Source organism: Colias eurytheme, chromosome 5, assembly GCF_061535395.1.
Source record: "Colias eurytheme isolate Ceu_HAF_F1 chromosome 5, ilColEury1 Martin Lab GWU primary, whole genome shotgun sequence".
Lineage (NCBI taxonomy): Eukaryota > Metazoa > Arthropoda > Insecta > Lepidoptera > Pieridae > Colias > Colias eurytheme.
In genome coordinates, this window is record NC_142984.1 from 11619604 (window position 1) to 11647488 (window position 27885).

The 27885-nt window shown below is 33.0% G+C and overlaps 1 protein-coding gene across 4 annotated transcripts in view; it reads left to right on the top strand.

Annotated features, from left to right (window-relative positions):
• The first annotated feature begins 1260 nt into the window (after positions 1–1260).
• Positions 1261–27885, top strand: part of LOC149908694 (uncharacterized) — a 191180-nt gene continuing 164555 nt past the window's right edge. For all 4 annotated transcript variants that reach the window (XM_090102150.1, XM_090102151.1, XM_090102152.1 and 1 more), the window contains exon 1: positions 1261–1747. In XM_090102150.1, coding sequence (XP_089958276.1) covers positions 1399–1747 — 349 coding nt within the window. In that variant the 5' untranslated portion in view covers positions 1261–1398. The remainder of the gene's footprint in view (positions 1748–27885) is intronic.

A 27885-nucleotide genomic window follows, 5' to 3' on the forward strand; every position in this document is an offset into this window, starting at 1 on the left:
TTCATTTGCTTTTAAATGTCCCCGTCCCAATGTCCCCGTTAACTAAACCCCAATTCATTCTGATAACTAGCTATTTCCCCCGACTTTGTCCCGGTTTAATGGAACGGGTAATAATATATTCAAGTATATATTTTGAGCATGTCAATCATTGTTATCAACTGGTACAATTTGTTTGTTTGAATGTCTATTATGATGAATGAAGTTCAGAAACTAGCATTTAATATTTGGATATAACGTATTGATTCATTATATTAATAATACTACAAATAACTTATAATATCATCATCTTCTATTTTTGAAGTACGGCGTGTTATTTTTTCTTCTCAAATTTCAGAATATGGTACTCGTATTACATTAATTGTAAGAAGGTATAGGAAGGAAGGCTTTCACGAAGAAAATATTAATGAATTTTGTCATGAATTTCCCTCATCACTATAAAACAAATATGTAGAACCCGTGTTAATATTATGTATTAGATATATTATGTCAATGTCATGTGTAAGCCCTATAGTGGTTGTAGATTAGAGCATAGTAAAATTACCATGGTTACAGGAATTATCAGTTTTTTTTTTATATAATAACAAAAATAATTGATAGCAAGTATTTTGTAATTAATTCATCTCATTGCTACGCTAATATCCAAACCCACACAAGAAACGAATACTTACCTCAATTTATAAGGAATTATCAGGTATTTTTGAAAACGTTTGAAGTTAAACGGGAATAAATAAATGCCGCCTCCAGCGACCTCGGCTTCTGCGTGAATAGTCAAGCAATTTTGTTAACCAATATTGGATATTTCGATTTATTCCACTGTTTAGTAATATCACTTCAACTATTTTCTTTTATTTGAATTTTTATGTCTGTTTACAAAAAAATAATAAGAATTGGTTTATGTTATTACATTATAAATATTCCTATTTTAATCTTTCCTATTCTTGTTCGATATAATATTAGCTTTCTGCAGGTGCTATTTTTTTAATGAAAAAGTGTTCTAATCAAGACTCTCAAATATATTTTTCATGAAATAAACGAAAAGATTTTCGGATCAAAAATATATCAAGCATTTGTTCACAACTCTACATCAGACGTGACTCTACAAAGTATATCCGCCAGATTTAAAAGTAAGTTTAATTAGCATTCGTTAAATCTAAATCCCATTTCATTATCTAGTTATGTAAAAAACGACACAAAGCGTCAAACAAAAGCACAGCTTTAAAGTTGAACTTCGTTTAGCCGCGCTCGCGAGTTTCATTCAGTCGAGAGCCGACCGTCGCACGAGACGGGTGTGTCGCTGCGAGCAACAAACGGCATCGAACTAAAACACGACACGAATCGAACTCGCGAACATGAGCTCGTAGTCGGTGCAGCGAGGGTTATCCTCATGAGACCGAAGCCATGATATTTAAAGCGGGAGGTAAGCCTCCGGGCAAGAGTCCTCCAAAGACAGAGAAGGTAGCCAAGACGGAGGAGTGTGAACCATGCCCGGGGGATCCGTGGCTATATTGTGCAGTGTTGTGGTGTGCGTGCGCGATGAGCCTGATCTCGAGCGGGTACAGCCTGTACCGGCAGCAGGGGCTGACGGAGCGGCTGGCCCTGCTGGAGGAGCAGCACCTGGCGCTGCGCAGCGCGGTGCTGGAGCCGCAGCAGCCGCTGGTGGAGCGGCTGCGGCGCGAGGTGCTGGCGCGCCCGCACTGGCGCCCCGCCAGGAGCATCCGCGACTATGGGGACTGCGTCTGCCCTCCAGGTATGGGAATCTGGAAACAATATATAAATGAGAATATGAATAAAGACTAAAATCATTTTATTATGCTTACACTAAATATCTAAATTTTTATTGTTTACTCTACGTAGAGCGATTTCTAAAGTTTGTTTCTGTCATATTATTTTACAATTTGAGAGTACATAAGCTTTATCATGAATTAATTTAAAAGAACGAGTCGAAGCTAGAGCTTATAAACTCTACTCATCATTCAATTAATATTGAGCTTAAATTAAGCTTTTAAAGCTCTCTAATCATAACTATTTATTTGTGGCGTAAATATTTCGATATCTATCTAATTTATTGTAATTCAAAATATAATTTTTATATTAATGTTTTATTAATAAATAATATTTTGTGGGCGTGCTGTAGGTGTTTATTATCACTGATTTACATATAAATGCAACATGAGTTATGTCGTTATAAAGCAAAGTATAAATACACCCAGCTTCTGTATTTAGCTCTACCAATTTCAATACAGTTAGATTGAATATATCAAAGATCTAAATGTAGGTACATTGTAGTTTTTTTAGATTAAACTATGTATATAAAAAAGGAATTGAAATAAATATTAATAAATTCTTTTTAGATCAATTTAACGTTTGTTGAATTTTATTTTTAGATATTTATCATTCAAATAAAAAAAACTTACGTTCTGAAAAGGGTTAACTGAATTCTTATAGACTTTATTTTTTAAAATAAAACAAATTTAAAAATATACAAAAAGTTCAGATCTACAGATTTAGACCGATTTCATTCTTTTGCCAGATCGTGTCTGAATACTTAAACGAAACAAAGGGACAATAAATCATAATACTGCACTCAAGCGAGCAAAACCGGCTTCAAAGCTATGCTTTATTATGATAATAGTGAATCATTGATATTAATGAACATACTATCTATAAACTCTTATTAAAAAATTCTTAAATTAAAAAAAAACTACCAATGAAGAAATAACCGTCGTTTTTAAGAACGTCGGCTTAAAGTAGGAATTTTCTTAAAATACGATTACTTTTTTAACCCTATAATATTTTGCCCTAAAAAAACTTTCATTTTATTGAACCCTAAAATTAAGATATTAGGCAATCTCTCGATGAGATTATGAAATGCTTATTCTGCCTGAACAAATATTGATAGAGTTGATAGCCGGCGATAGTTGGCGGCGCAGTCAACACTTCAGCACTACTATTTGTATTTAAAATAAATATTTACCTCTGTTATGGAATTCCGAATTAATCAAATTGTGAAAATATAACTGTAATCAACAGTAATAAACTGAAGGAACTAAATAAATTGGGTTTCTATGAACTTATTAGTTAACTTTAAAATTCGACATGGATGTATGTCGAAAGTACAAAGGTGCAAAGCATAGAAGCGATAATTTTGTTGCTCTACCACTCAAAAGTATAAAACCTATTTGGATGTAATTTTTATGGAGATAGATAGCAATTTGATGCAGTATATTATTACCTAGATTACATACATCTACAATCTAAGTCACATACTCAAGTTAGGCCATGATTTATCAATAAACTTAATCTGCGTTGTTACTACTGTTTTTTGCTGATAAAGTTACTAAGAACCTATCTAACACTTTTCGACGATTATTGTTTTTGAAATGAACCAGAACATATACAGAAATTATGAAACTTGTCATAACGATTCAGTACATAAACCTGTCCTAAATTATAATTTCCACTTTACTCTAAAACAGGCTCAAGTCATTGTTATGATGGATCTACGGATGAGTGCGGACAAACCGACGGGCGGAAAATTGTTGTATTTATAACAACACCTGCAATAACTTGTACCTATCCTTTTTATCATAAATTAGATGTTATTTTGTGGCTCAATTTGACGCTTGCACCTTTTAGAAAACGATTATTTAGTTATTTTAGAAAATATGAAATAAATTTTACCTTTCAAAATGCAGTTAAGTTTATCTATACTTATAATATTATAAAGCTGAAGAGTTTGTTTGTTTGTTTGAACGCGCTAATCTCAAGAACTACTGGTCCGATTTGAAAAATTATTTCAGTGTTGGATTGCCCATTTATCGAGGAAGGCTATAGGCTATATATCATCACGCTAAGACCAACAGAAGCGGAGCCGCGGAGCGCAGCTAGTAAATAATAAAGTAAAGAAAGTAAAACAAAAGTTATAAACAAATCTAGGATATCTATTTGATTATATTAGTGCTTAAAAATACACTAGCAAGCGGAAACTAGTACTTGTCGTCATAGTCTATTCACAATTATAGTCCCGTCGAATCACGATGCGGGCTAGAAGCAAAATAGAACGGAGACCGAACTTCTAAGGAGCGTGCTAAATTCAATGCCTGATTTGGTAGGGTTGTCACAGTATTTCAAATAATTAAAGAAATATAAACTTTTATTATTCTTACGGTGCTTTATATGAAATAGAGGAAGTAAAAGAGTCGATACTTTGCACAGAAGTATTTCTCCCTTAAAGTGGTGTATTTTTCATAGCGTGGTTCGATGGAGCTTCGTCTCTAAAATTTATTGTGATAGAGATTGTATTATATCATGTTTTATATGTTTAATTTAGATAAAAGAATTATGTATATAGAAATTAAAGGTTTATGTGAATATGTAAACATACACACATCCACAGATCTACAATTCAATGTTTATATACCTGAATGAATACAGGAAAGCTTCCTTATATAGAGTTCTTCTTTTATTAGAGAGTAATATTTGGTTAACCGTTTGCTCTTAATCCATCTAACGTTAAATACCTCGTGTTATATGATGTATCAGCTTAAATAAATTATAAATACGGAAACTAAACATTAAGTCCCCTTTAACAAGCGGCTGTCGTGATAATTTCTTTTATGATTATAACCCTTGTGTCACAAGAGCCGTCATAATTTATGATATGCTTGGACTGTAATATATTATGGTACTAAATATATTTTGACTGCGGGTAATGTAAATCTTAATTCATAATACCACGTGTTAGATGCGTTGATGTTCTGCCGGTTTATTTTCCCACGGTAGTGTATTGTAGTATATTTATTACTGTTTTCGTAGCTACTGTCATTAATACTGAGTTGAGACCTAATGGTATAGGCTGATCATTAGGGGAGGTATAAATAATACTGGGCCGTGAGACTGTAGTAATGGATTTAAATAGATGTTCTATAAGCCATACTAATAGTAGGCACCTATTACAGATTCTAGCTACTTATACATCATTCAATATCTGATCTTTATATTATGGTGTCGTGCCAAAACATATTTGAATGATTTTTATAACGTACGATATATCAGTTTAAAGTCGTTATTTAAAAGTACATAATATGTATGTAAATATAATTAATTATATTCTGTGCATATGCTGCAATAAGCTGTTTAAATTACCTTTATAAAACCTAAAGCTTTCACGGTATCGATCACATAAAATAAATCTAATTCACATTCCAGATAAAGATAACGATAAAATAGGATAAAAAGTTAATAACTTAATTAAGTAGACCCGTATCCCAACCCCAAGGGAACAAAAAATGTTATTAGGGTGGTCTTCCACCTTTGACGGAAATGCACTGTAATTTAATTAAGCTTTCTTCTTACTAACCACTTATAAAAAATATACTATTTTTAGTTGGCTTTACTAACAGCTGTCATTTTAACTAGTAAGAATCATCGAGAATGTGTTAGACGTAGTAATTATGTACTTAGTTATCTGTGGTATTATAGTTATATTTAGGGATGCTTATAATTTCCGTTTTAAATCAAAACAACTGAACCGATATTAAAAAGTATAGCAGTAAAGATACATTAGATTTTGACATACTATTGAGAATGGTGAAAATTTGTTAGTAGGCTATAACACAAAGCTTGCAAGCAAAGCACAAGCTAAAAGTTAGTCAAGTAATTACTAATATATCAAACTGTGGATCATACCATGAACACACATAAATATAGAACGCTTCCAAAAAACTTCTACATAAAGTCTAAATGAATAAATTAAACTTTTACTTCAAGCAGCCCATTCCTTCGTTCACAACTACCCTTAACGCAGGTCACATAAACCTTAAAAATGCCATTAAATCTTTTACCAACTTAATCCGGGACCGAAAGCTGTCAGCCAGCGGTTATCAGCGCCCGGGCCGACCCAGTCTGATCAAAAAAATGATAAACGGTGCGAAATAGCGGCGACACTTTATAAGGGTTGGGATAAGACGTAAATACTATTTTATATATCGTAGAATGAACAACTATAGTATTCAGATTTAGATTCATAAAAAACAACAACTTCGCAATGTAAAGTTGCAAAAATGAAGGGAAATTAAGTAAGTATCTGCTGAATTATAATCTAATATTAGAAAGAAAGAAAGAAAGAAAAGTTTATTCAACACCACACACATAATAAAAAGAAAAAAAAAAATATACAAACTAAACAAAAGCAAAAAAATAAAAATAGTGACTTATTCCTAATCAGTGTGGTGCTAAAAAGGGTCGCTACTCAGCATGTGCTGCACTTGTTGTGAAGCGCTGATTTTCAGTAGCCCCTTGTTGGAGTGCCAGTCAATAGACTCAAGTTATAAAATATACATATTATAATTTCTTATGTATACTTAAATATAGATAATAATATATAAATATATAACAATTAATAAAATACACAACACAAGTACAAATTAATACCAATAGTAATATAAACAAAACACAATAACATAATTTTTCACATATAATATAGATATGAAATATAGCACAATAAACAATGAACACAATAATTGTACCCTGCAATATCCTATGCGACTAAGGCTGGTTACGAAACTCGGTAAGAAGTTGTTTTTTAAAGCCATGTTTAAAACTTGCTAAGGTCCTCGAGTTTCGCAATGGTGGTGGTAAATTATTCCAGCACTTAGTCGCACTATATTTAAAACTACCTTTAAAAATTGATTTATGGTGTTTTGGTACTGCCAGTTTGACGAGGGTCGCCCTAGTAGTTATACCATTATTACATCCCATCCATGTCAGTTTATTATAGAGGTACGCTGGGGCTTTGGTACTGATCACATCGAAAAGAAGAGATGCAAGATGTAAACGCCTACGATGGTCCATGTTAAGGATGTTTGCTTTTTTTTTAAATATGGCGAGATGTGCGTTCGAGCAGGAATATCCCAACAAAACCTTGCGCAAGCATTTTGCACTCGTTGAATGGCGTTTTTAGTACGAGATAGGAGACGGGGACCGTCCGCATAGTTGAGTTTTGACAAAACCAAAGACTCACATAGTCTGAGACGTAGACGAGGATCTAGGTAATTTCTTATGCGATACAATAGTTTTAATCGGTAGAAGCAGTTTGCGATTGTCGTATTTATGAACTTTTCGAATCTAAGTGCTTCATCGAAAATTACATTCCAATTTATATTAATAACATTCCTACCAGATTGTTTTATAAAATTAAGGAAGTTTATATAGTTTATGAACTTAAAGCTTGAAAATATAGAGCATGTTTTTAAAAATATTAAAATAAATATTAACCACGCAAAGTCACACAATTTTTATAGACGTAAAAATTCCAATTCCCCACAATAAACGAAAATCCTATGAGTAATACGAAATCATGGGAAAATGTATGCAATTGATGGAAAATCGGAGGGTTCGTGGCGATAAAAGTGACGCGTGCGAGTGACAGCCGGGGGCTGACCTTCTGGGTACTAGTTTGATCAATTATAGCCTGGAGATTCACGCATTATCGTTATCATAATATTCCGTTAATACTGCGCTTGCTTTTGAAGATTTCTTTAGTAGTGTCCCTGTTAGTATTACTAAAAAATTAAATTCATCATCAGTGCTTGCGGAGTCCTATTTGAGGAACCATGTTGCGGAGTGTAATGTATTATTTGAATTGCGACATGTGACTGCAGATGAAATTGTTAAAACTTTTAAAACATTAAACTTAAAAAAAACATGTGATCTCTGGGGAATGTCTGTGAATTTAGTAAATAATATTATAGAAAACATTGCCAACCATTTAGCGTTTATATTTAATCAATGTTGTGACTGTGGTATATTCCCAGATTTATTAAAGTTTAGTAAAGTTATTCCTTTATTCAAAAGCGGTGACCAAGAAGACTGTAATAACTATAGGCCTATTTCTATTTTACCAACTTTGAGCAAAGTCTTCGAGAAATTGATTTTAAACCAATTATGTAGTCATTTTGTTTCAAATGGTTTACTGCACGCCAAACAGTTTGGTTTTACAAGGGGGCGCTCTACCACTGATGCTGGAATAGCTCTTTTGTCACATATATATAAAGCATGGGAAAATTCAAAGAATGCTTTGGGGATATTCTGCGACCTTTCTAAGGCTTTCGACTGTGTAGAACATTCCACTCTATTACGGAAACTAAATTTTTATGGTATCAAAGGTTTATCTCAGGACCTCATAGCTTCATATCTTCAGAACAGGGTACAGACCGTTGTTGTTAATGGAGAGAAATCTTGCGGTGCGCCGATTAACATTGGTGTTCCGCAGGGATCTATCTTAGGACCGTTTTTGTTCTTAGTGTATATTAATGACCTACCTTATTATTTGCAGGATATGTGTGAAATAGTACTGTTTGCAGATGATACCTCATTAATATTTAATGTGGATAGATATGACACAAATGTTGACGAAGTAAACTCTGCTCTTTTACGCATATCTAATTGGTTTAATGCTAATAATTTATTATTGAATGCAAAAAAAACAAATTGTGTAGAGTTTATCCTTCCAAATGTAAAAAAGGTCAAAAGGGATATCATTTTAAACGGGGAGGTATTATACCCTGTCGAGTCTACTGTTTTTCTTGGTTTGACACTAGATGAGAAGCTACAATGGGGGACCCATGTTGCCACCACCGCTGCTAAGCTCAGCTCAGCTGCATATGCAGTTCGAAGAATAAGGCATCTCACCGATGAAGATACGGCTAGATTGGTTTATTTTAGTTACTTTCATAGCATTATGTCCTATGGAATTCTACTATGGGGCAGGGCTGCAGATATAGAAACTATATTTATATTACAGAAAAGAGCCATACGCTCTATATATAATTTACGTGCTCGGGACTCACTAAGAGATCTCTTTAAGAATATTGGTATCCTCACTGTACCATCACAGTATATATTTAATAATGTTTTACATGTACACAAAAACGCGGACTTACACACAAAAGTAGGAGATAGACACTGTTATGGCACAAGGAATAGAAATAAAATTGAAATGCCATTTTATAGGTTAGCTAAAGTTAAAAATTCATTTATGGGCCAAGGTATACGTTTTTACAATAGAATTCCTCATAGTATTAAAGAGTTTAGTAGTGTTAAATTTAAAACTTATTTAAAAAATGTATTAGTTCAGAGAGCCTACTACAGCATTAAGGAATATATGGAAGATGAAAATCCATGGAGGGTTGTCGCGTAAGAATAACAGGACAGTTCTTTGGCATATTATGATAATATATAATATTATGTAGTTAGATGTAAGTAACATGTAATGTAAAATTATATTGTATATGGACATGACTTTAAAAGAGCAACTATGGAGTTTCTTGCCGGTTCTTCTCCATAGATACTGCTTTCCGAATCGGTGGTAAATTTAAAGAATGTAATGACGATTCAAAAGTGCTTCTGGAAGAAGTCTAATTGAATAAATAAATGTTTGAGTTTGAGTTTGAGTTTGAATAAAATAGATTGTAGTAGATTATTCAATAAACAAAAAAAAATACCTACCTAATATTAAAATATTAATTTTGACAATTAGGTATTCAACTGACAACAGCAATCGACGGCAACCACAACGGCAATCTTCGTTTGATTTGATTTGACATACTTATACCAAAATCATTGTTTCTAACGTGAAAAAAATAAGTTCAACAATTCATTATATCACTGGATTATAATGTCATAATATCTCGGCATTTGTATCAATTTGAATGCGAAGGAATTTCACGACATGACCTCAGAGAGATCATACTCCGCCTTATTAATTATAATACCTTATGTCTGAAATTGTTCGATACAATCATCATTTAAGTTTTAATCGGTACAACTAAAAATTGGGCAAATCACTGAGTATATCTACTTAAATAAATAAGCATTAACACGCTTTTGTTCCACGAAATTAACGCGCTAAAATCCTTTAAATTTCCATTCACTACAATCGCTCAACTACATCAATTCGATGTCCATGTTTATAACGCTTTACCATTCATACAATCTATTTCATTAATCCCATTTGGGGCATATCCCATATGAACACAGCCCTTATGGGATTACTGGCATTGGCGATAAGTACGACACTATTCACTGAACAATCGCTTTTCAATACTACGTCCTAATTGACACGAAAACGCACGGCTCTGTACGACGCTTTAGTGATAGATGTATTTCAATTCAATGTCATAATTGACAAACATTCGGTCGCGTATGAAGAGTGATAAGTGATTCTAGGCAACGATGATCACGTTCCATTTTCTTCAGAAATATTTGAAGTTTGTAGAAGCACTAAAAGTGGATGTAAGTTTGAAACCGGTCAAAGCATTAATGGATATGAAGTATTAAACGTGTTCCATAAACTGTTATTTATTAAGAATACTTAAAAAAACTATTATTACTTACTCTACAAAATATAGTATGCCAGCAAACATGGCAAAAGGTTCATAGTTAACTTCATATCTCGTTGTTTATTGTGTTTACACGTTATAAGGGATATACAGTAAATAGCAATAATCCGCAACCGTAATTGGTAAGCGTTTAAATGCGAGTATTTGCAAATAATATCACGGTGTCGTAATACGGCATTCAGAGCAGCTTAGTGGATTAGGCATTAATTAGATTCGTTTCACCATTCACTATTTGTTTGACCGTTTGTATGTAGATAAATTTGATGAAGTAGATTTGAATGAAAATTAAAATTAGAAGAAATGAACCTCTTTTATTTCTAGTTACGGGACGAGACGAGTTGTCCACATACCTACCTACGTAATCTAATCTGTATTCGTGCTTAAATTCAATAATTTTTGTTCATAATGAGAACGACGTACATACAAAAATATGCACACTCTCATTTATAAACTTAGATATTTACAACAGATAACATCTGTTACAAATAACCCTACCATCATTTTAGAAAACTTTGTCATCCACTGTTTAAATCTTTTGTAACAACAACCAGAGCGATATTAATCCATCAGTCCTCGGAATCACAGACACAATAGAAAATCTATTGTGTCGCGCCCCGATCGGGCCTTACGGTGGTCAATGGGTTAAAAAGCGATTAACAATTCGAAAAGGTGTAAATTACAGGCGTTTTAAAAGCGAATTAGGAGCGTGTAATAATGAGAAATAAATTACTGCGAGCGACAAAGGGCCATGGGCCCGCGTAAACGAGAGGTCTCGCTTATATTGTTTCGAGTTTAATACAGGCATCTAATTATTAACGACTAGTAAACTTGCGTGGAAATACGCAGGGCTGCCACGCTGGTGGTTTTATGTACACCCTCCGTTACGGCGGCGGTTTAAACTTTATAGTTCAACCCTAACTGTGGGTTGCTTGTGTTTTCTTCCGAAATTGGACGTGGTTAAACATAAATTGTGTTTTTAACTAACTCTGTTTGAAGGGTTTCCGCAATTCGAAACTATAGGAAACTTTGGCGTATATAATCATATCTATTATTTGTTATTGTCGTTTAACATACATGAAAAGTTAGGGCAATAATTTAGCTGTAGGTTTAAATTATTTTAGCCAAATAAATTCGTCAACTTTCAATTATAAAATAAGTATTAGTAAGATAAATTATTAACATTAACTGAATAATGAATATTATGTTTATTGTACTGCTCAAATTAAAGGTTAGATTGCGATTACTGATAAGCTCGTGTTTTGATAATTATGCATGAAGGTGTGTTTATTTCAAATACTTATGTTTATTGGATAAGGTGAGGCTTCGACCTAATATCAGTGTTGCCAAATAATTTCATTTATACATACCAGTTGATTTCAAATGGAGCGGAACTGCGTGTAATTTTCGTGAAGTAGGCAAATTAATCAATTATTATTGCACGTTTTTCTTACTTATATTTAACCTAAATCAATTCCTATTCAATTCTCTTTGAAAAATAACCTTTTTTTATGCTCGCTTTTTAAATTTAATATTTTAAAAGCGAACCAAAACAAAGTCGAATTTTGATACATTTTCTAGTATAAAGTTTAATGTCATTATAATAGCGTATTATTTGTCGTAATATTTAAATTATCATAATTATTAAAAACTGAGAAAACCGAGAAATTAAATTACCAAATAAGCTTGCATTATCATGAATTCTTTTATCCAAACAAAATGCGCAATGCGCTCGAACCCGCGAATATAATGCTAAACCCCTTGACACCACATGTAGGTCAATCGATAGGCCGCAAAGAAACAATTACATTTAGGCGACCCTGTGCAACTATTTGCGAACTAAAATTACCTCCGGGATCCGAATAAACCGGAGATCAGCACAAACTAACGCGTGTTCAAACAATCGGAATGTGGGCGAAAAGGTCCAAATTCAACTGTTTATGAATAGTTTTATTGAATGTTAAATTATTTGTAACGAGCGCAAGTGGCTTTGTATGTCTTACTACTACTAGGTTCAAATTCAAATCCGTGTAAAAAGCTACAATGTTCCATGTTTCACTTCGAGATATAAAAATGAATATCTTTTTGTTGTGAGAGTTGGCAAAGAACTGTACTGAACTTTAGTTGGCCTGATGGTATCCTATATGATACCTGATGGTATGGTACCTCATTTCAAAGGTCTCACGCCTCTCAATGGACTTTGTACCACACACACACACATACAGACCTACGCCCATTAATAAAACGCCACGGGTACATTAGAAGCGGCTCACTCCCATCTCCAGTATTAGTGATTCACTTAGCAGAACGGAGGAGAGAGCCAGTAAATCTTGGGCGGTGTAAATGAGAGTCATTGGCGCTGCAAATGAAGGCCATCCATCAGACGACGGAATGTCCCCAGATACAAACAAAAAGACATCGCGTCTGCTCCCAATTGCCTGATGTGGAACGGCATTGTGTGAGGCTAGCGAATATTACGGGTTAAGAAATTAGTAATAATATTCCAGTTCATTAGTATAAATGTTAAGCTTTGCGCCCTTCGTTATTCATAAGTTTTCTATATTATAGGTATTTTAGGTTACTAATCGCAGAATATATCAGGAAAGTGTAACTATAATATTATTAAGAAAACAGAACTATTTTGATAGCATGTCCTTTAATTTTATACTATTTCCTATAGGTACTAGAAAATGAGAGAGTTTGTGAGGATGGATGGATGGATGGTTGTTACTCTTTCACGAAAAAACTGCGGGATTGGGATGAAACTTTACAGTAATTTAGGTCATACATCGGAATAACACGTGAGCTGTAGAATACTTTTGCCTGCGGGTTCGTCGCGGGTGAAACCGCGCGGTACAGCTAGTGAAGATATATTCAGCTTTCTTACATATTCAAATGCACAACCTATATATACATACGTGGAACTGAATTTACGCAAACGGAACATAAAAACACAGCACATTTGTCAAGAACAGCCGCGTTTAACTCAAGGAGCGGTGAAGGGATGTTTGCTTGACTTCTGAGGGCCCTTCGAGGTGTCGTCGATTTTATTGCTGCCCTTTGATATTGTGACGCGCGATTGGCAACTGTTTGACTGGAACTGCGCTTCCGACATGTGGTAAAGCTTTACATTGTATTTATTTATAATATTTTAAAATATTACTTTCGTTTACTAATTCGTATTCGTAATCTGTTGTAGTATTTTACAAATGCAATGATAAGACTATGCATAAATCTAATTTCATTCAATTATGGATACTTTAGTTCTTCAAAAAGTGTAATGTTTTAGAATACTTTAATTGATTTATAGACACAATTTATGGTATAAATTTGATTCCTATAATTTGACTTCGGAATTCCTCATTAGAAATCTCAACTCACGCAAGTCAATAAAATTGAATACAAAATTAATATGAAATGTCATAATCCCGCACGCTATAAAATAATAAACATCTCTCACATCTTTATTGGCTCTAAAACCTGTCTTCCCTCCAATTATCGTATCATTAACATGCCCAAATTTAACGTCTTTATTTACATAGTTTCTCGTATAAAAAGGGCTTTCTAAATTATCACTACAGTCACTTAATCGTCGCTTCACGATGACCATAATGAGCAAACAATTATCCACATGTTACTAGTTGATACACCCACGGCTTGTTATGTTAATTCCTTATAAAAAGTTAAAAAATAAGTGGGAACATTCATAGGTACGTAGTGGAATGCGACAGCTAATTCATGTCATGGTGGTTAATTATAGACGGTGATTTAACGAAATCCTGTTTTTCTCTGTTACCAAAAAAAAAGGGCTGGATGAGTTTGATATTTTAATAAACATAGGGATTTATCTGGATAGTTCACAATAGGCAGTATGCTGAGCGAAGGTTATAGGTAGTTTTTTTTATTAATACAAAAACTAACAACTATTTATCAGAACTTAATACGTATGTTTTTAGAATGGCATTGCCGTATAACACTAGAACTTAATCTGCACACCGGATTTCCCTGTATATCAAATGTCCTGAGACGCTTACATCAGGTTAAATTTCCATTCGTTACGCTTGATTATATTATAATTATTTGTATTCCCAAAGTAATCAATAAGCAATAGTAAGAAAGTTTTTTGTAATAATTTATTTATCAAATAATTGTAAATAAACATTTTTGGACTTAATTAATGCAAAAAAGAAAAATGTAGAGCTCATTTTACATTGAATATTTTTTCTCAGTTTACAAGCTGTAAGGCAAGTTTTGACGATTACTTACGAAAAATATAAAATAATTACATTATTCAACATTAAATACAAAACGTGAACGAATACACGGTCGTCGCCTAGTCTTGACACGTATTTTCGGAGCCATTACTTCAATCACACCCTTACAGTTACTCTAACGAACAGCTCCCGAGGGACCTATTGTTATTTCTTACGCAATATTACAACATTTGTTCTGTTTATTTGCGGACTAAATTATGAGATATTTTGTAGCTGCCTTTCTTGAAAGTATCATAAGTTGAAATATTTCTTGCGATAAACTCAACCACAATGGTATAATATCTAGTCTGAAAAACTTTCTTTATTTTGATATTTATGATTATTCAATAGGTATTATAACCAAATTTTTCTTACTCTACTTTTTGGACAATTATAGTAATTGTCCAAAAAGTTCTATGAATGACCAATGAAATACCTACTCTTTATTTCTATAAAAATAATTTAAATATTTACAAATAACATACATAATAATAAACAATGTTTTCTTTAAATAATTAAACAATGTAAATTCAATCAGAAATCTTTGCAGGCTCTTACTGTACCCAATCCCCAGAGAACACTTCACTTAATACAATTGTATTGCATTTAAGTAAATAACAATACGTTTAGAATAAATGCAGTAACATTCAAGCAGTAGGCGAGGTAGGCGTTAGTATCAACACTACGGGGCGGCACGACATAGCGGTACAGGCTGTATATAAAGCTATACTTTTTTTTACAATTAATAAATAAGGAATCAATGTTAAATAAACTAAAATGTTCTTGAATATTGTGTCTGGGTCTGAAAAAATACTAATGTTAACGTTCTAGTCATGAAATTTTGGTACCTATTCAAGTATTTTATTGTTGAGTTTGCAAATATGTAGATATTATGCTAAAATATTACAAATGCTGATGTCATGAATGATGATAGATGTTTAAGCATTATTATTTAATAAAATAAATCTGAAAATTTTGTCACGGAGAATGTAAAGTCATTTAACCCTAGAACCGTACCCTGGGGTACAAATGAAAAAAAATTCAGAAAATCTTCTATATTTTTTTTTCTAAACAACGGTTTCTTTTGCGCGTTCGTGTATTTGTCGGGGATGAGGAGACACGTAGATACCGTATTCGATCAGTTGTCAAGCTATTGAGAACACGTCGTACGAACCTGTCGGGGTACTCCAGTACCCCTGGGTACTACGAACGTAAGTATTTTAAGGTTCATTTATTTTATTTTTTCACCTTTTGGTCGTTTTATTTTATATTTTTTATTGATAACTTTAATGTACAATTATAAGTTTACTTTACATTCATGTTATATACATACTGTTATTGTTAAATAGTGTAGGAATTTGTATTTTCAACAAATTTATGATTTGCTGCATGATTTGAATACCTGAGTTATTGATTTTCTTTTTTTGATGGCAAATGATGGATGAATTTAGATTTTTTGTGGGAGGTGGAATAACAAGAAGAGCTGGTACTTGGTGAGGCATCAAAATATGAACCTGACGAAAAAATTTTAATTTTTTATTATAAAGAACTTCACCTAGAAGAACGATTTCAGTACATAACTTTGCCAATGTCTCTACAAATAAGTAATGGAGATATTTTAGGACAACAATTACCAATAACTGCAGGGACCACTGCTGTTTCAAAATCTGAGATGTAACTGTGAATATCCACGTTAAAATTCCGTCAGTACCGCACACAGTGCAGGAAGTGAAAAATTTTAATACATTTTGATCACCAACGTAAAGTGTGTGTAAATTGTAAAAAAATATAAAAATGCCATGATAAATTAAATTATTAGGACCTAAATGAATGTTAAGATGACCTTAATAAGTCAACATTTAATAAAAGTTAATAATCTTTTTGTAATCTTGTTTTTTTCATAGGGGTACACTTGTACCCCTGGGTACCGTTAATGAAATTTTAATATGGGTACGGTTCTAGGGTTAATATCACGCAATCGCAAGCGAAACCCAAATGCGAGTACACTATAGAACCTAAGACCTGAGAGAAAGTGTAGATATTTAGTGCTATCTATCTGGCAGGTTATTTACCAGTAAACACAGGTAATGTCTTGTTGTTTAGCGAACCCGCCCACCGAGATTACTGCAAACCAATATTCGCTTACTATCTAGATGAGCTTTATATAATGGCTAAACTATCCTATTCAACTAAATAACTTCATTTATTATTAAGGCTGTATTATACGGTAATGTAATAGTGCTGTTAGGAAATTACGAAATTGCTTGCACTTGTAAGACTAATAGGATTACGATACAGGGTGTGTTTGAGTATTGTCACGAATATTGATGAAATTTATAGTATTAATAAACCGAAATCTATTATTATTACATTTAACCTGTAATTTACAATCACCACCGTCCTTACTGTTTTCTAAGCTGAAATGAGTATAGGATATATTTATAGAGCAAATTTTAATAAATTATTTCGGAAAAAGTCAAGAACAAAATACTACCAATAATAATACAAACATAAATCATTCATTTAACAAGACTTGTTTGAAAATTACTTTCCAATTTTCAAACAATACAATTATTGAAAGCCTCGCTTTATAAGTCTGTTACAAAACCCAATCGTTGATAACAAACGGGTCTCGGAAACGGCTCGACAAATCGCAATAGTGTCAGCTCCCCGACATTTCACTCGTAACTGCAGAGCGTTCAAAACAAGCTGAAATGCAATCAATGACGTCACGCGTGTCGGCCAATGCTAAAAAGCTTTATTTTTATTGTGTACCCACCCTTATCGACTGTGAATGTGGTCGGCTTACATGGTGCTCGGTCAATTTAGATAGGAAAATTTACACCCTACAAGATTAGATATTTTTTATTTTTATTAAATTAGTAAAAATGGAAATTCTTCGGTAGGAGAAAATGTTGTTTTCTGTCATTGAAATTTAATTTATTCATATCTTTTCTGGTAGTAAAAGTTTCTTGAAACTCATTAATTTATTCAGTTTTAATCAACGTAGTCAAGTAACATTATCAACATTGAATAATATTCAATTCATTATTTAAAAAAATATCAATATTTACTTTCACTGTTAGTATTCTACTGCAGTATTCTAATTAACGTATCAAAAAGTTACTGATAAAATTATGAACCACCTATAAGTACTGTCCACATAATTTCACAACTAAATAGGTTCAAGCAAATAATTCATGCATCATGCAAATTGTACGCTTGTGTAGCCGGGCCTTAACGGTCGTTTTATTTTTATTGCAACCCTTTATGGGACGAAGCAATTTCGTTTTGACGTCTTTAATAGCTGCTAATTGAAATGTGGCTTAGCTTTAAAAGGTCATTTGTGACTTTAATAGATACTGCAATCTGGTTCTGTATTACACATTGTACTAACATTTAGTAATATAGAGAATATTATAATATGTATGTTTTCATAATTCGTCTCGATATTAAAGTTTTAAATATAATTAGGGCACTCAAGATGTGGTTTGGTCAATACTGAAGTCTAATTTTATTACATCTTTTTTCGTAATATATAAAATCGTTAACAATTCTTGTCACTAGTGAATGTCGTACTACAGCTGCTATCACTTATCGATACTTATCGTCCTTTAAAATTAAAATTCCTATTTCCCTAGCTCTACAAAAAGGTTAATCTAATATTTTCTAACCAAATAGTAATCAGCACTATTACAAGGATTACATAAACCAATACATACTACATATTTGCCCCGGCGCGACCCGCCGCACCCTCGGGGTCACTCAACCCTTTAGAGCGGGCTCCAAGGAGATGTTCGTTTGCATAAATAGCGGACCTAAATCTGACTTCTGATATATATTGTATAGATCCCAGACATCCTATAGACAGATGTTGCCAACCAGTTTTGTGGTCCCCCTCCCCGCACCCCGGTAATTAAATATGGCATACAAAGAAAAAAATAAACATTTCCAAAACATGCCGCGTGGGGTATCAAATGAAAGAGCTTATTGAGTAGATCACGAATATATAGCATACTATAACATTTCTTACACTTTCTCTAAGATTTTTTAGAAAATTTACGAAAATGCTCCATTTTTGAGTTAACTTTAAACCACTAAAGATTGAAAACTCATGAATATATTTCTTAAATTATTATTCTAAATGATTAACAATAGTCCATTGTTTACGATTCAATAGTTCGTACAGTGAAATAGTTGCATGGGGGAGTGGGGGGAGCATTCAAAGATGGCGAGTATATTTTCAAGTTTATGCCAGCAATAAAGGCCTAATACAAAAATATCGGTGTCAGGGCTTAGAATAATTATCTCTGCACTGTCTTTGTGTTTGACAGAATGTAAAATATGGCAGAAAATTCTTGAATCAGCCTCTGTGTGATTAGATTTGGCATAAACTTGAAAATATACTCGCCATCTTTGGATGCTCCCCCCACTCCCCCATGCAACTATTTCACTGTACGAACTATTGAATCGTAAACAATGGACTATTGTTAATTATTTAAAATAATAATTTAAAAAATATATTCATGAGTTTTTAATCTATAGTGGTTTAAAGTTAACTCAAAAATGGAGCATTTTCGTAAATTTTCTAAAAAATCTTAGAGAAAGTGTAAGAAATGTTATAGTATGCTATATATTCGTGATCTACTCAATAAGCTCTTTCATTTGATACCCCACGCGGCATGTTTTGGAAATGTTTATTTTTTTCTTTGTATGCCATATTTAATTACCGGGGTGCGGGGAAGGGGACCACAAAACTGGTTGGCAACATCTGTCTATGATGTCTGGGATCTATACAATATATATCAGAAGTCAGATTTAGGTCCGCGATTTATGCAAACGAACATCTCCTTGGAGCCTGCTCTACTTTGCCTTCATAATTTGTTTGTCAAATGTGTTATACGTAACCGTTGAACCGTTTTGTGTTGTTTTTGTGTTTAATGAGTTTGGTAGCCCGTGAACTGATACTATATTGTCTGAATAAAGTAAATAGTGATCTATTTTTTGATGTTTAGATAGTTCAAGAAGAGTTAATATAGTTAATTTATGTTATGGGTCGTGCAATGTAAATAGATGTTTCATTTTAAGCTTTCTTGATTATTGATTTTATTAATTATTTTAATGTTCCTCTTTCATAACGATTGATTATTTTTAAAACACTACTTACTACTTTTACCTACGTAAAATAACGTAGGTACCTCCCTGTCTGTGCTCTATCATCGTAGACATAATAAACGAATGAATTTCCAAGAGCAAATTTCTATTATTGATTTTTGGACAATTCTACAAACATCAGATAATTGGGAATAATTTATTACCAAAAAGCACTGCTGTAAATCCTCAAACCGTGCTAAAATTATAACTAGTCAGAATTAATCGATTATAAATTAGTGTCTCATAAGTGACACTAAACATGATTTAGTGTTAGCTCTGCAATTCCTGGAACGAGTAAAATTAGATGACTGAAGCATGTACCTACATTTATTATTGACGTGCGAACTAACTTCTGTTTAAAATTAGTTTTAAATAAGCACTCTTTTGTCCGAACTATCGACGATTTGTTAATTACAGACTTTTATAAGCCAGTAATTATATGTTTTGTTTTGAAATCCACTTCCGTTCATGTGTACGTTGCTTTGAAACAATTTATGGTTGTTATTTTAAATGTAATTTGTTTACAAAATTGAGGTGATAGTTTGAATGATGTTAGTAAATTGTTATGATTTAAAGTCGACTATGTAATCGTATCCAGAAATGTTTTATGGCATCTAGTTAATTGCCCTTGTTTTTGTTTATTAACGTCACAGGACGTTTGTAATTGTAATTACATCAATTATCGCAGTAGTGAAGTTGTTTCCAATGTTGTTTCAAATTCTAAATTTCAAATTCATTAACTTATTAATATTGTGTTAGATTTTGTATCGTCTTACATTCATCATACTCCTTTTAAATCTATTCATATAAGTTTTGCCGAAGGAAAGTTATTATCTGTTTCAAAAAAGTGCATAATGCCGTCAAACCTATTTTAAATCAAATACGATATGAATTTAAAACCGATGTAACTTGTTCATTCAAAACTAGCGAAGCAATCCACGAACAAAAAGACCAAAATGTTACAATAAGCGATCACACCCATTAATTTTTTAACAAAACACTAGCCAATATCCTATTCATTTCGAACGAATATTGTACAAAAGCGGTGGCCTCGTTCCATTGAATATTTTGTTGTAGTTTGATGCAGCTGGCTCATTGTTGCAGTCGATGTATACAAAACATTTGCGTTATTGTAACAAAGAAATTTGGTAAGGGTCACTGGCTTTGAATGTTAGTAAATGTGAAATAAATTGTTGGACTGTGACAGATGGCGAGCCTCGAGATCGAGTTAAGAGCTAGTTATACGAGAATTAAAAACAGTATTCTGTTCATCTTTTGTACGGAAATTCATAACAACGACGATGAGAATTCAATGCATTTTCTAGGTAGGTACTTGAAGATATTATTTTGTTATTTCACGTTTCATGATTTATTACTTTATTCCTAAAGAAGTTTTGTTTCAGCGTTCTATTTTTAATAGATCATGTTTACTATATACATTATACAGTCTATAAATAGTTGTTATATTTCGTCTTTAAACACACAATTGAAAATAAGAAACAACTTAGACACGTTGTATCTTCTATTATTTTGTATAGCAAAACAAGTTTAACAATAATATGTTGTAATAATGGTAATTATTGAACATATACCTAACTACACGTTTTTTAATATTGCCTGTTACGAACATAGAACAATACCTTGAACACTACGATAAAAATATTTGAAGCATTAAATGCAGCTCGATATTGGAAACTAATGAATTTTGTATGATCCGTTCCCTTCAGAGCGGTGTGGAATCTCAATCAGATAATTTGTCATACAGCGACGCAGTCAACGAATTGGGATCAATAATATTATAATAATGGTTACTAGATGTTCAAAACGTGGACTGCATCGGGGACCTGTGTACGTGAACCTTAGTTTTCCTTTAAAGTTTTAATTCTTGAGTTTCTAATAATAAGTTTAGTAAGATTTCTGGGAATCTTTGTATTTGATAACTTGTGAGTTGTGTACCTATTACACAAGTTATCAAATAAGATCATCAAGTAGAGACAAATCTACCTTTTATTTATTAACCGACTACTAAGTTATCAATTCGGCCACTAAGCACTTAGTATTAAGCCCGTGCACCGACATCAAACCTATTTAATAAATAGCACTAAATAATATCTTTTTTATTTTTTACTTTTCCGTTTTTGAAGTTGTTTTTAACGTAGTTATTTTTATTTATTTCTAACTTACAAACAATTGCAATAACTAGGTATATTCTTTCTCAATTATGAAGACTTTACAACGAGCTAGCCTGCGGTGCTCGTTAGCCCGGTCCCCTCACAATTATATAATCCCGTCGAGATTTGTATCCCCTTTGAGTTTATGTCCTTATAGTTAATAGCTGCGCACCCGCCTTCGCACGTGTGTGCTAATGAAGAATCTGAAGAGTTTACAAATTTATGTTTAACTAGCGGCCCGCCCTGGCTTCACTCGTGGTACATTTTAACGTTTTCTCTCCATAAGAACCATCCTCGTACTTCAAGGAAATCGGTTCAGCCGTTCTCGAGTTATGCGCTTACCAACGCATTTTGTGATTCATTTTTATATTATAGATTATTTGAATAGAATTTGTACAGGGTTTATCCTGACAATTACAATTAGACCAATAGGAGCGGAGCAATGCGGGTAAAAGCGCGGCGCACAGCTAGTTGTTTTTATAAATTGATGTGCTCACAAATGTTCAGCTATTGATTTGTATTTTATATATCTACTTAAATATATAGAATTAAAGAAGGTAATACTGGCAAAAATTATTAAACATAAATGGAAAATGTACCTACCTAATAAATAATTATTCTTTATTATTTCAACTCTACTATTTCAACTTTATTATTTCATTCTCCTCCATATTATGTTGTAAACAATAATCACTTGTAAATGATGTGTCAAACGTTTCAAAAGACCCAGCTAATTGAATAGAAATAAACTAGGCCATTTGCTCAGAGATTGCGAATAAAATCAAATTAATATCTCATTTTTGAACCCCTCTTGTAGTGCGAATCGAATTAAGCGCCGAATTGAAGGGAATCGCTATCAATGTTGCTTTAATCTATACATATAATAAAATCGTAGGAAAGTCAAAACTGTACATTGAATATTTTTTTAAAAGAATACATAATCCATGATCTATAATCGATATAGAAGCCAAAAACATAGTTTTTAGAATTTTTGTCTGTTTGTCTGTTTGTCGGTTTGTCTGTTTGTCTGTTTGTCTGTATGTTTGTCCAGGCTAATCTCAGAAAGTACTGCACGGATTTACTTCAAATTTTGCATGAATATTACTAACAGGTCGGGTCAGGCTGTTATATACATATTATCATGCTATCACCTTCGGGGGAGGAGCTGTGAACCTTTATTTTTCTTACGTATTCCGTGTACTACGACAGCGTACAATATAAAGACTCATGTTTAAATGTTGTTTTTGAGTAAGCCATGCTATTGTCTACCTTTACACTATAAAAACTACATCATTTAAGTAATTTTGGCAGAGAAACAGTATAATGAATCTTAGTAGTATAAAGACAAATTTAAAACAGCGCCATCTATGAGATTTCATTAAAATTAAATCAATTTACATAATATTAACGCTCCTTGGAAATTCATAATTTAAATATTATGATGTTGGTGAGTTTGTTTTTTTTTTAAAGTTAAATAAATAATTCATATCTTCCCAGAGTAAATTTCAGGTGCGCTTATATTTCATGTGAATATACTAAATTTTTATAAGTGAGGGTAGATGTTTATTATTTGATGTTAGTTACAGTTATATAGGTAATAGACGTAGTATTTGTATTCTCTTTGGGTAATAGTAGATAACAGTGATTGTGTTCATTGGTTACATTTTTAAAAATCTTCGGCTTTTTTTTAATTTTCGCCGTCTTGCGTTCCCACAAAAGGTAAGTTATAGCTTTTATATTTATTGTTTATTATAATTATATAGTTAGACTCATGTTTTTAATTAGTTAAAGTTATGACAAAATAAGAAAATGATGAAATTTTATTTTTATCATGTATAACTTTTACAAGACTATATTATACGCCCAAAGAAGGTCACTTTAGTTCTTGATAAAACTTTATTTGTTAGTAGCTTTTTATTAAAATTAGGTACACTTATCTTTTGATTTTTTTTTTATTTACAGATTCAATGTTCATAAAAATTGACGATTTGCGTGAGGATGTAGTGGAAATTAGTAACCTTGCGCGTGGTCAATCAATATTCAATACATATTATAATAAAATTCTAGAAAAGTGATGTCTGTACAATGAAAATATGTAAAAAAAATAGCAGGGGTTATTATTAAATCGATCTCAAACCCAAAACTGTAGTTATAATTTTTTTTGTCTGTTTGTCTGTATGTTTGTGCACGCTAATCTCAGAAACGGCTTATCCGATTTAGATGCGGTTTTCATTAATATATTGTGGTAATCTTCATTTAACATTAAGTGTTTATTTCATGTTAATCGGTTTGTAAATAAAAAAGTTATGACCATTCACGGCGAACATTTGCAAAGGCATTCTATTTTACACTATACAGTGTACGATAAAACGTAAGTTATCTGTTATACGCTACAGTAATTATTCCTTATAAATGTCCAGGTGATCATATCGAAAGTCCCCAAGGGTGGGGGGGTAAGCTGAGGTAGTAGGGGGGGAAGTGGTCAAATTAGAATTATGCTTACTTCTAGGTAAATTTTATACATAAAATGTCCTTTAAATTATGTCGTATTATATTTTTAACCACTTTTAACCATTTTTAACCATCAAAAAGATGGGTGATAAGTGTTTGACCGCTATGTTTGTCTGTTTGTGCCACGTAGCTCGCTAACAGGTAATACGAATTAGATGCGTGTTAGGCAGCATATTTTCCGACGCTGGTTCTTAGATAAAGTGTATCAAAATCGGTTCATCCATTTATTATACCTAGGTATATAGAGGTAAAAGTGGGAATGTGGGAAAAAATATTAATTATATTTTTATCCAATTCGGTTTATCCATTTATTAGATTACAGTGGTGAAAGTGGGAATGAACAATAATCGAATGTGGTCAAATAATATAAGTACTCAAGCGGCATATCAAAATATAAAAGAGCAACGTGTTTTATCGAAATCGGTTCATCCGTTTATTACATTTAGGGGTGACAGTGGTTAGATAAATAAACCAAATGGAGCATCAAACGACAGGATATGACGTGTACATATAGGTATAATTAGATAATATGGTATACATCAAAATCGGTTCTGCCATTTACTAGGTGTGGAAAGAGAAGGGTTGAAAGCCTGTGAAAGAAGAGGGGGATATGGGAGCGAGAGGATAGCCACACCCTGGAAATTTTGAACTCTACTCAAAGCCACATAGGCCTGGCTCTTGGCAATTTTTTTTCCTAAAGATACCACTTCTTTTGCCACTGTGATCCATTACAATTTGTGCACGGTTACGGCCCAACTTAAAAGATGTCAAGGAGCAACAAACTTATAGATATCAATATGATGTAGGTGTAATATGGAGGTAGAGGTAGGTCTCGCTCACTTGAAAATATCACATGAAAATAAGAAACCGAAGTTAAAAATTTAAAAATTAAAAAGAAAAACCCAACGCAACGAAGGAAAAGGAATAAATAATAATTTTACAAACTTCCCGACGATCTTTAAAATTAAGTACCATTATAAAAAAAATGTAATTGTATATGATATGATAATGATGGTATGGCAGCCCCGTTGACTTTGTTTTTTTAATTTTATAAATATTTAAAATGGTATTTATTTTTAAAGATCTTCGGGAAGTTTGTAAAATTAGTGAAACTTTTATTACATCGTCTCAAACTTTTTGGTCTGTGTAGCGCATGTCGCGTGACGGTCGGCTGCCGAGTAGGTATAAAGCAGTGTTCGGAGTCATTATCGTACAAATACGATAATTTTGTGCCTAAGTTTCACTTTTACCGTGGTTTCATAAAACCACACAACATTTTTTCCTTTTTCTATGCACTTTTCTTCGTTGCGTTGAGTTTTTTTTTTATTTAATTTTTATTGCACGGTCTAAACGGTTTAGTTACTACGGCGTGAGACAGGAAAGATCTGAGCGCTGAGACAAACGTCAAAACGCAATTTTCATCCAGTCGTAATTTAACAAAATTGTGCAAAACACAATTAAAAATAAATTATTAAAATTTCCTGTCGTTCTGGTGATTGGAATTTTTATTTTTGAGATCAACGAATGAAAAAATAGATTTTTCGTAGAAACGGTTATATATATTGTCAAAAACATCCATACAAGGAAGGAATTTATTTTTATTTTTTAGCTCAGTTTAGTAATAAATTTTACTAACAGTTCGTTTAATTATTTATGGTAGTACGTGTTTATTCAATAAAAGTTAAGTAGTAACTACCTACTATGCAGTCACTATTCCACGCGGACGAAGTCGCGGGCACAGCTAGTATTAAAAATAAATAGAGGGAAATTTGCATTTTGACTTGTAATTGTTATTAAGCTTGCTGGCGGTACCCATTTTATAGATATGCCTACTCGTATACTAGGTACTTATCATAAAATTTTATCGAGTTCCAAGTCAATGGTTTAAAACGGGTTCCGACAAGCGTCATATAAAAAAAATGTTTTTATGTAATGAAAATATTTGTAAATCCCATATTACCTACTTATTTGTCTACTTTACTGTCTGTCCGGGGTTTCTCTCCCCAATAGTTTGCTTTATCGAGCCTTTCTCCGATTTATATTTGCCGTAGGTACTTATTGAAGTTTTGTTTTCCCCACTTAAATCATTATAATATTAAGTACATCAAATTCATCATCCGTATTCATCTGCGTTACGAGAAAATAAACATGTAAGAATGTTCTTTTTGCGCATATTTAGTGAATGGTATTCATGACTACATCATGCCTTGGCCCACTTAAAACACGAAGCTTATAAAATTTGGCAAAACTCAACAAAAATTAATAGAGCAAACTTCGCTAATGAGCCTCCGAAATAGTTGAGTGATAAATGTTGTCGTTTCGAATTATGTACTGCGCAATATTCAACAAACTTTTTCTACTTACAATTTTTGGAAATAATTTTGGCAGTATAATATTCTATGGAACCTATCCATATATTATTAGTTCTTGGTAATCTTCTCGCGATGATACAAAAAAGGGCATTTTGTATTACAATGGAGTTTTGTTGCTTGCATGTTTCATCGCAATGCGTGCAGTGGAAGTTGGAACGCAGGTTAAGAGTCATTAGAAAGAGGTCGAATTCCGAAACCACGCTTATCCTTAGCATTAAATGTCTATAAAATTTGGATATAATTCGAATAACAGAGCTATATTGACGTAGCTGGATATTCGATTCGTTTATTAATAATTTATTTAAATGAGAACAGTAGGTAGGTATCTAAGCAATTTCGCGAACCGAATGTACTAATCTACTAACGATCTTGTTAAAAACCTAGCATGCATAATGAATATCATAATATTATAAGCTAGAAATAAAATAACTGGATTTTAAGAGAAGTTTAATGTTTGACTCATAACATTTCTTGAAGTTTCTCCAAAATGGCATGCACGAAAGTTCTAGAAAATTCAAATTTAAAGAGGAAGATAAACCCGTAAAAGTATTTTATATTTGCGTCGTGACATCGCGCCACACATTCTCTTGGCAACAATAAAGAATATCTCATGCGGGGGCGTAAAGCCGATGTACAAAGACCAACAAAAACACGCCGGTTTCGTCGCAAAAACGCCGCAAGAATAACTAAATCCGACTTAAGGCCAAATGTGACTGTGGGTGTCATTTCGGGTCAGCTTCTGTGCGTTCCACTGCGCGGCGGGAAGGGCGGCCGGGGCCGGGGCGGCGGGCGGCCGGCGATGGACCGCGCGCCAGGATTGTTTCGCCGTATATCTGCATGAGGCTGGCAGTAATGTCACCAGGATATATGATATTTATCGTGGACAGTGGCCATTGTGATCGCTCGGCCCATTGTGGGCTCCGACGTAGGAGTACGTAGTGCGGTCTCAATTTATAAAGAAATATGGGCTCGATGAAATATTACTTTATTAGGGTGGACGTTTTAGCGCTATTGTTGAAATTTTGCG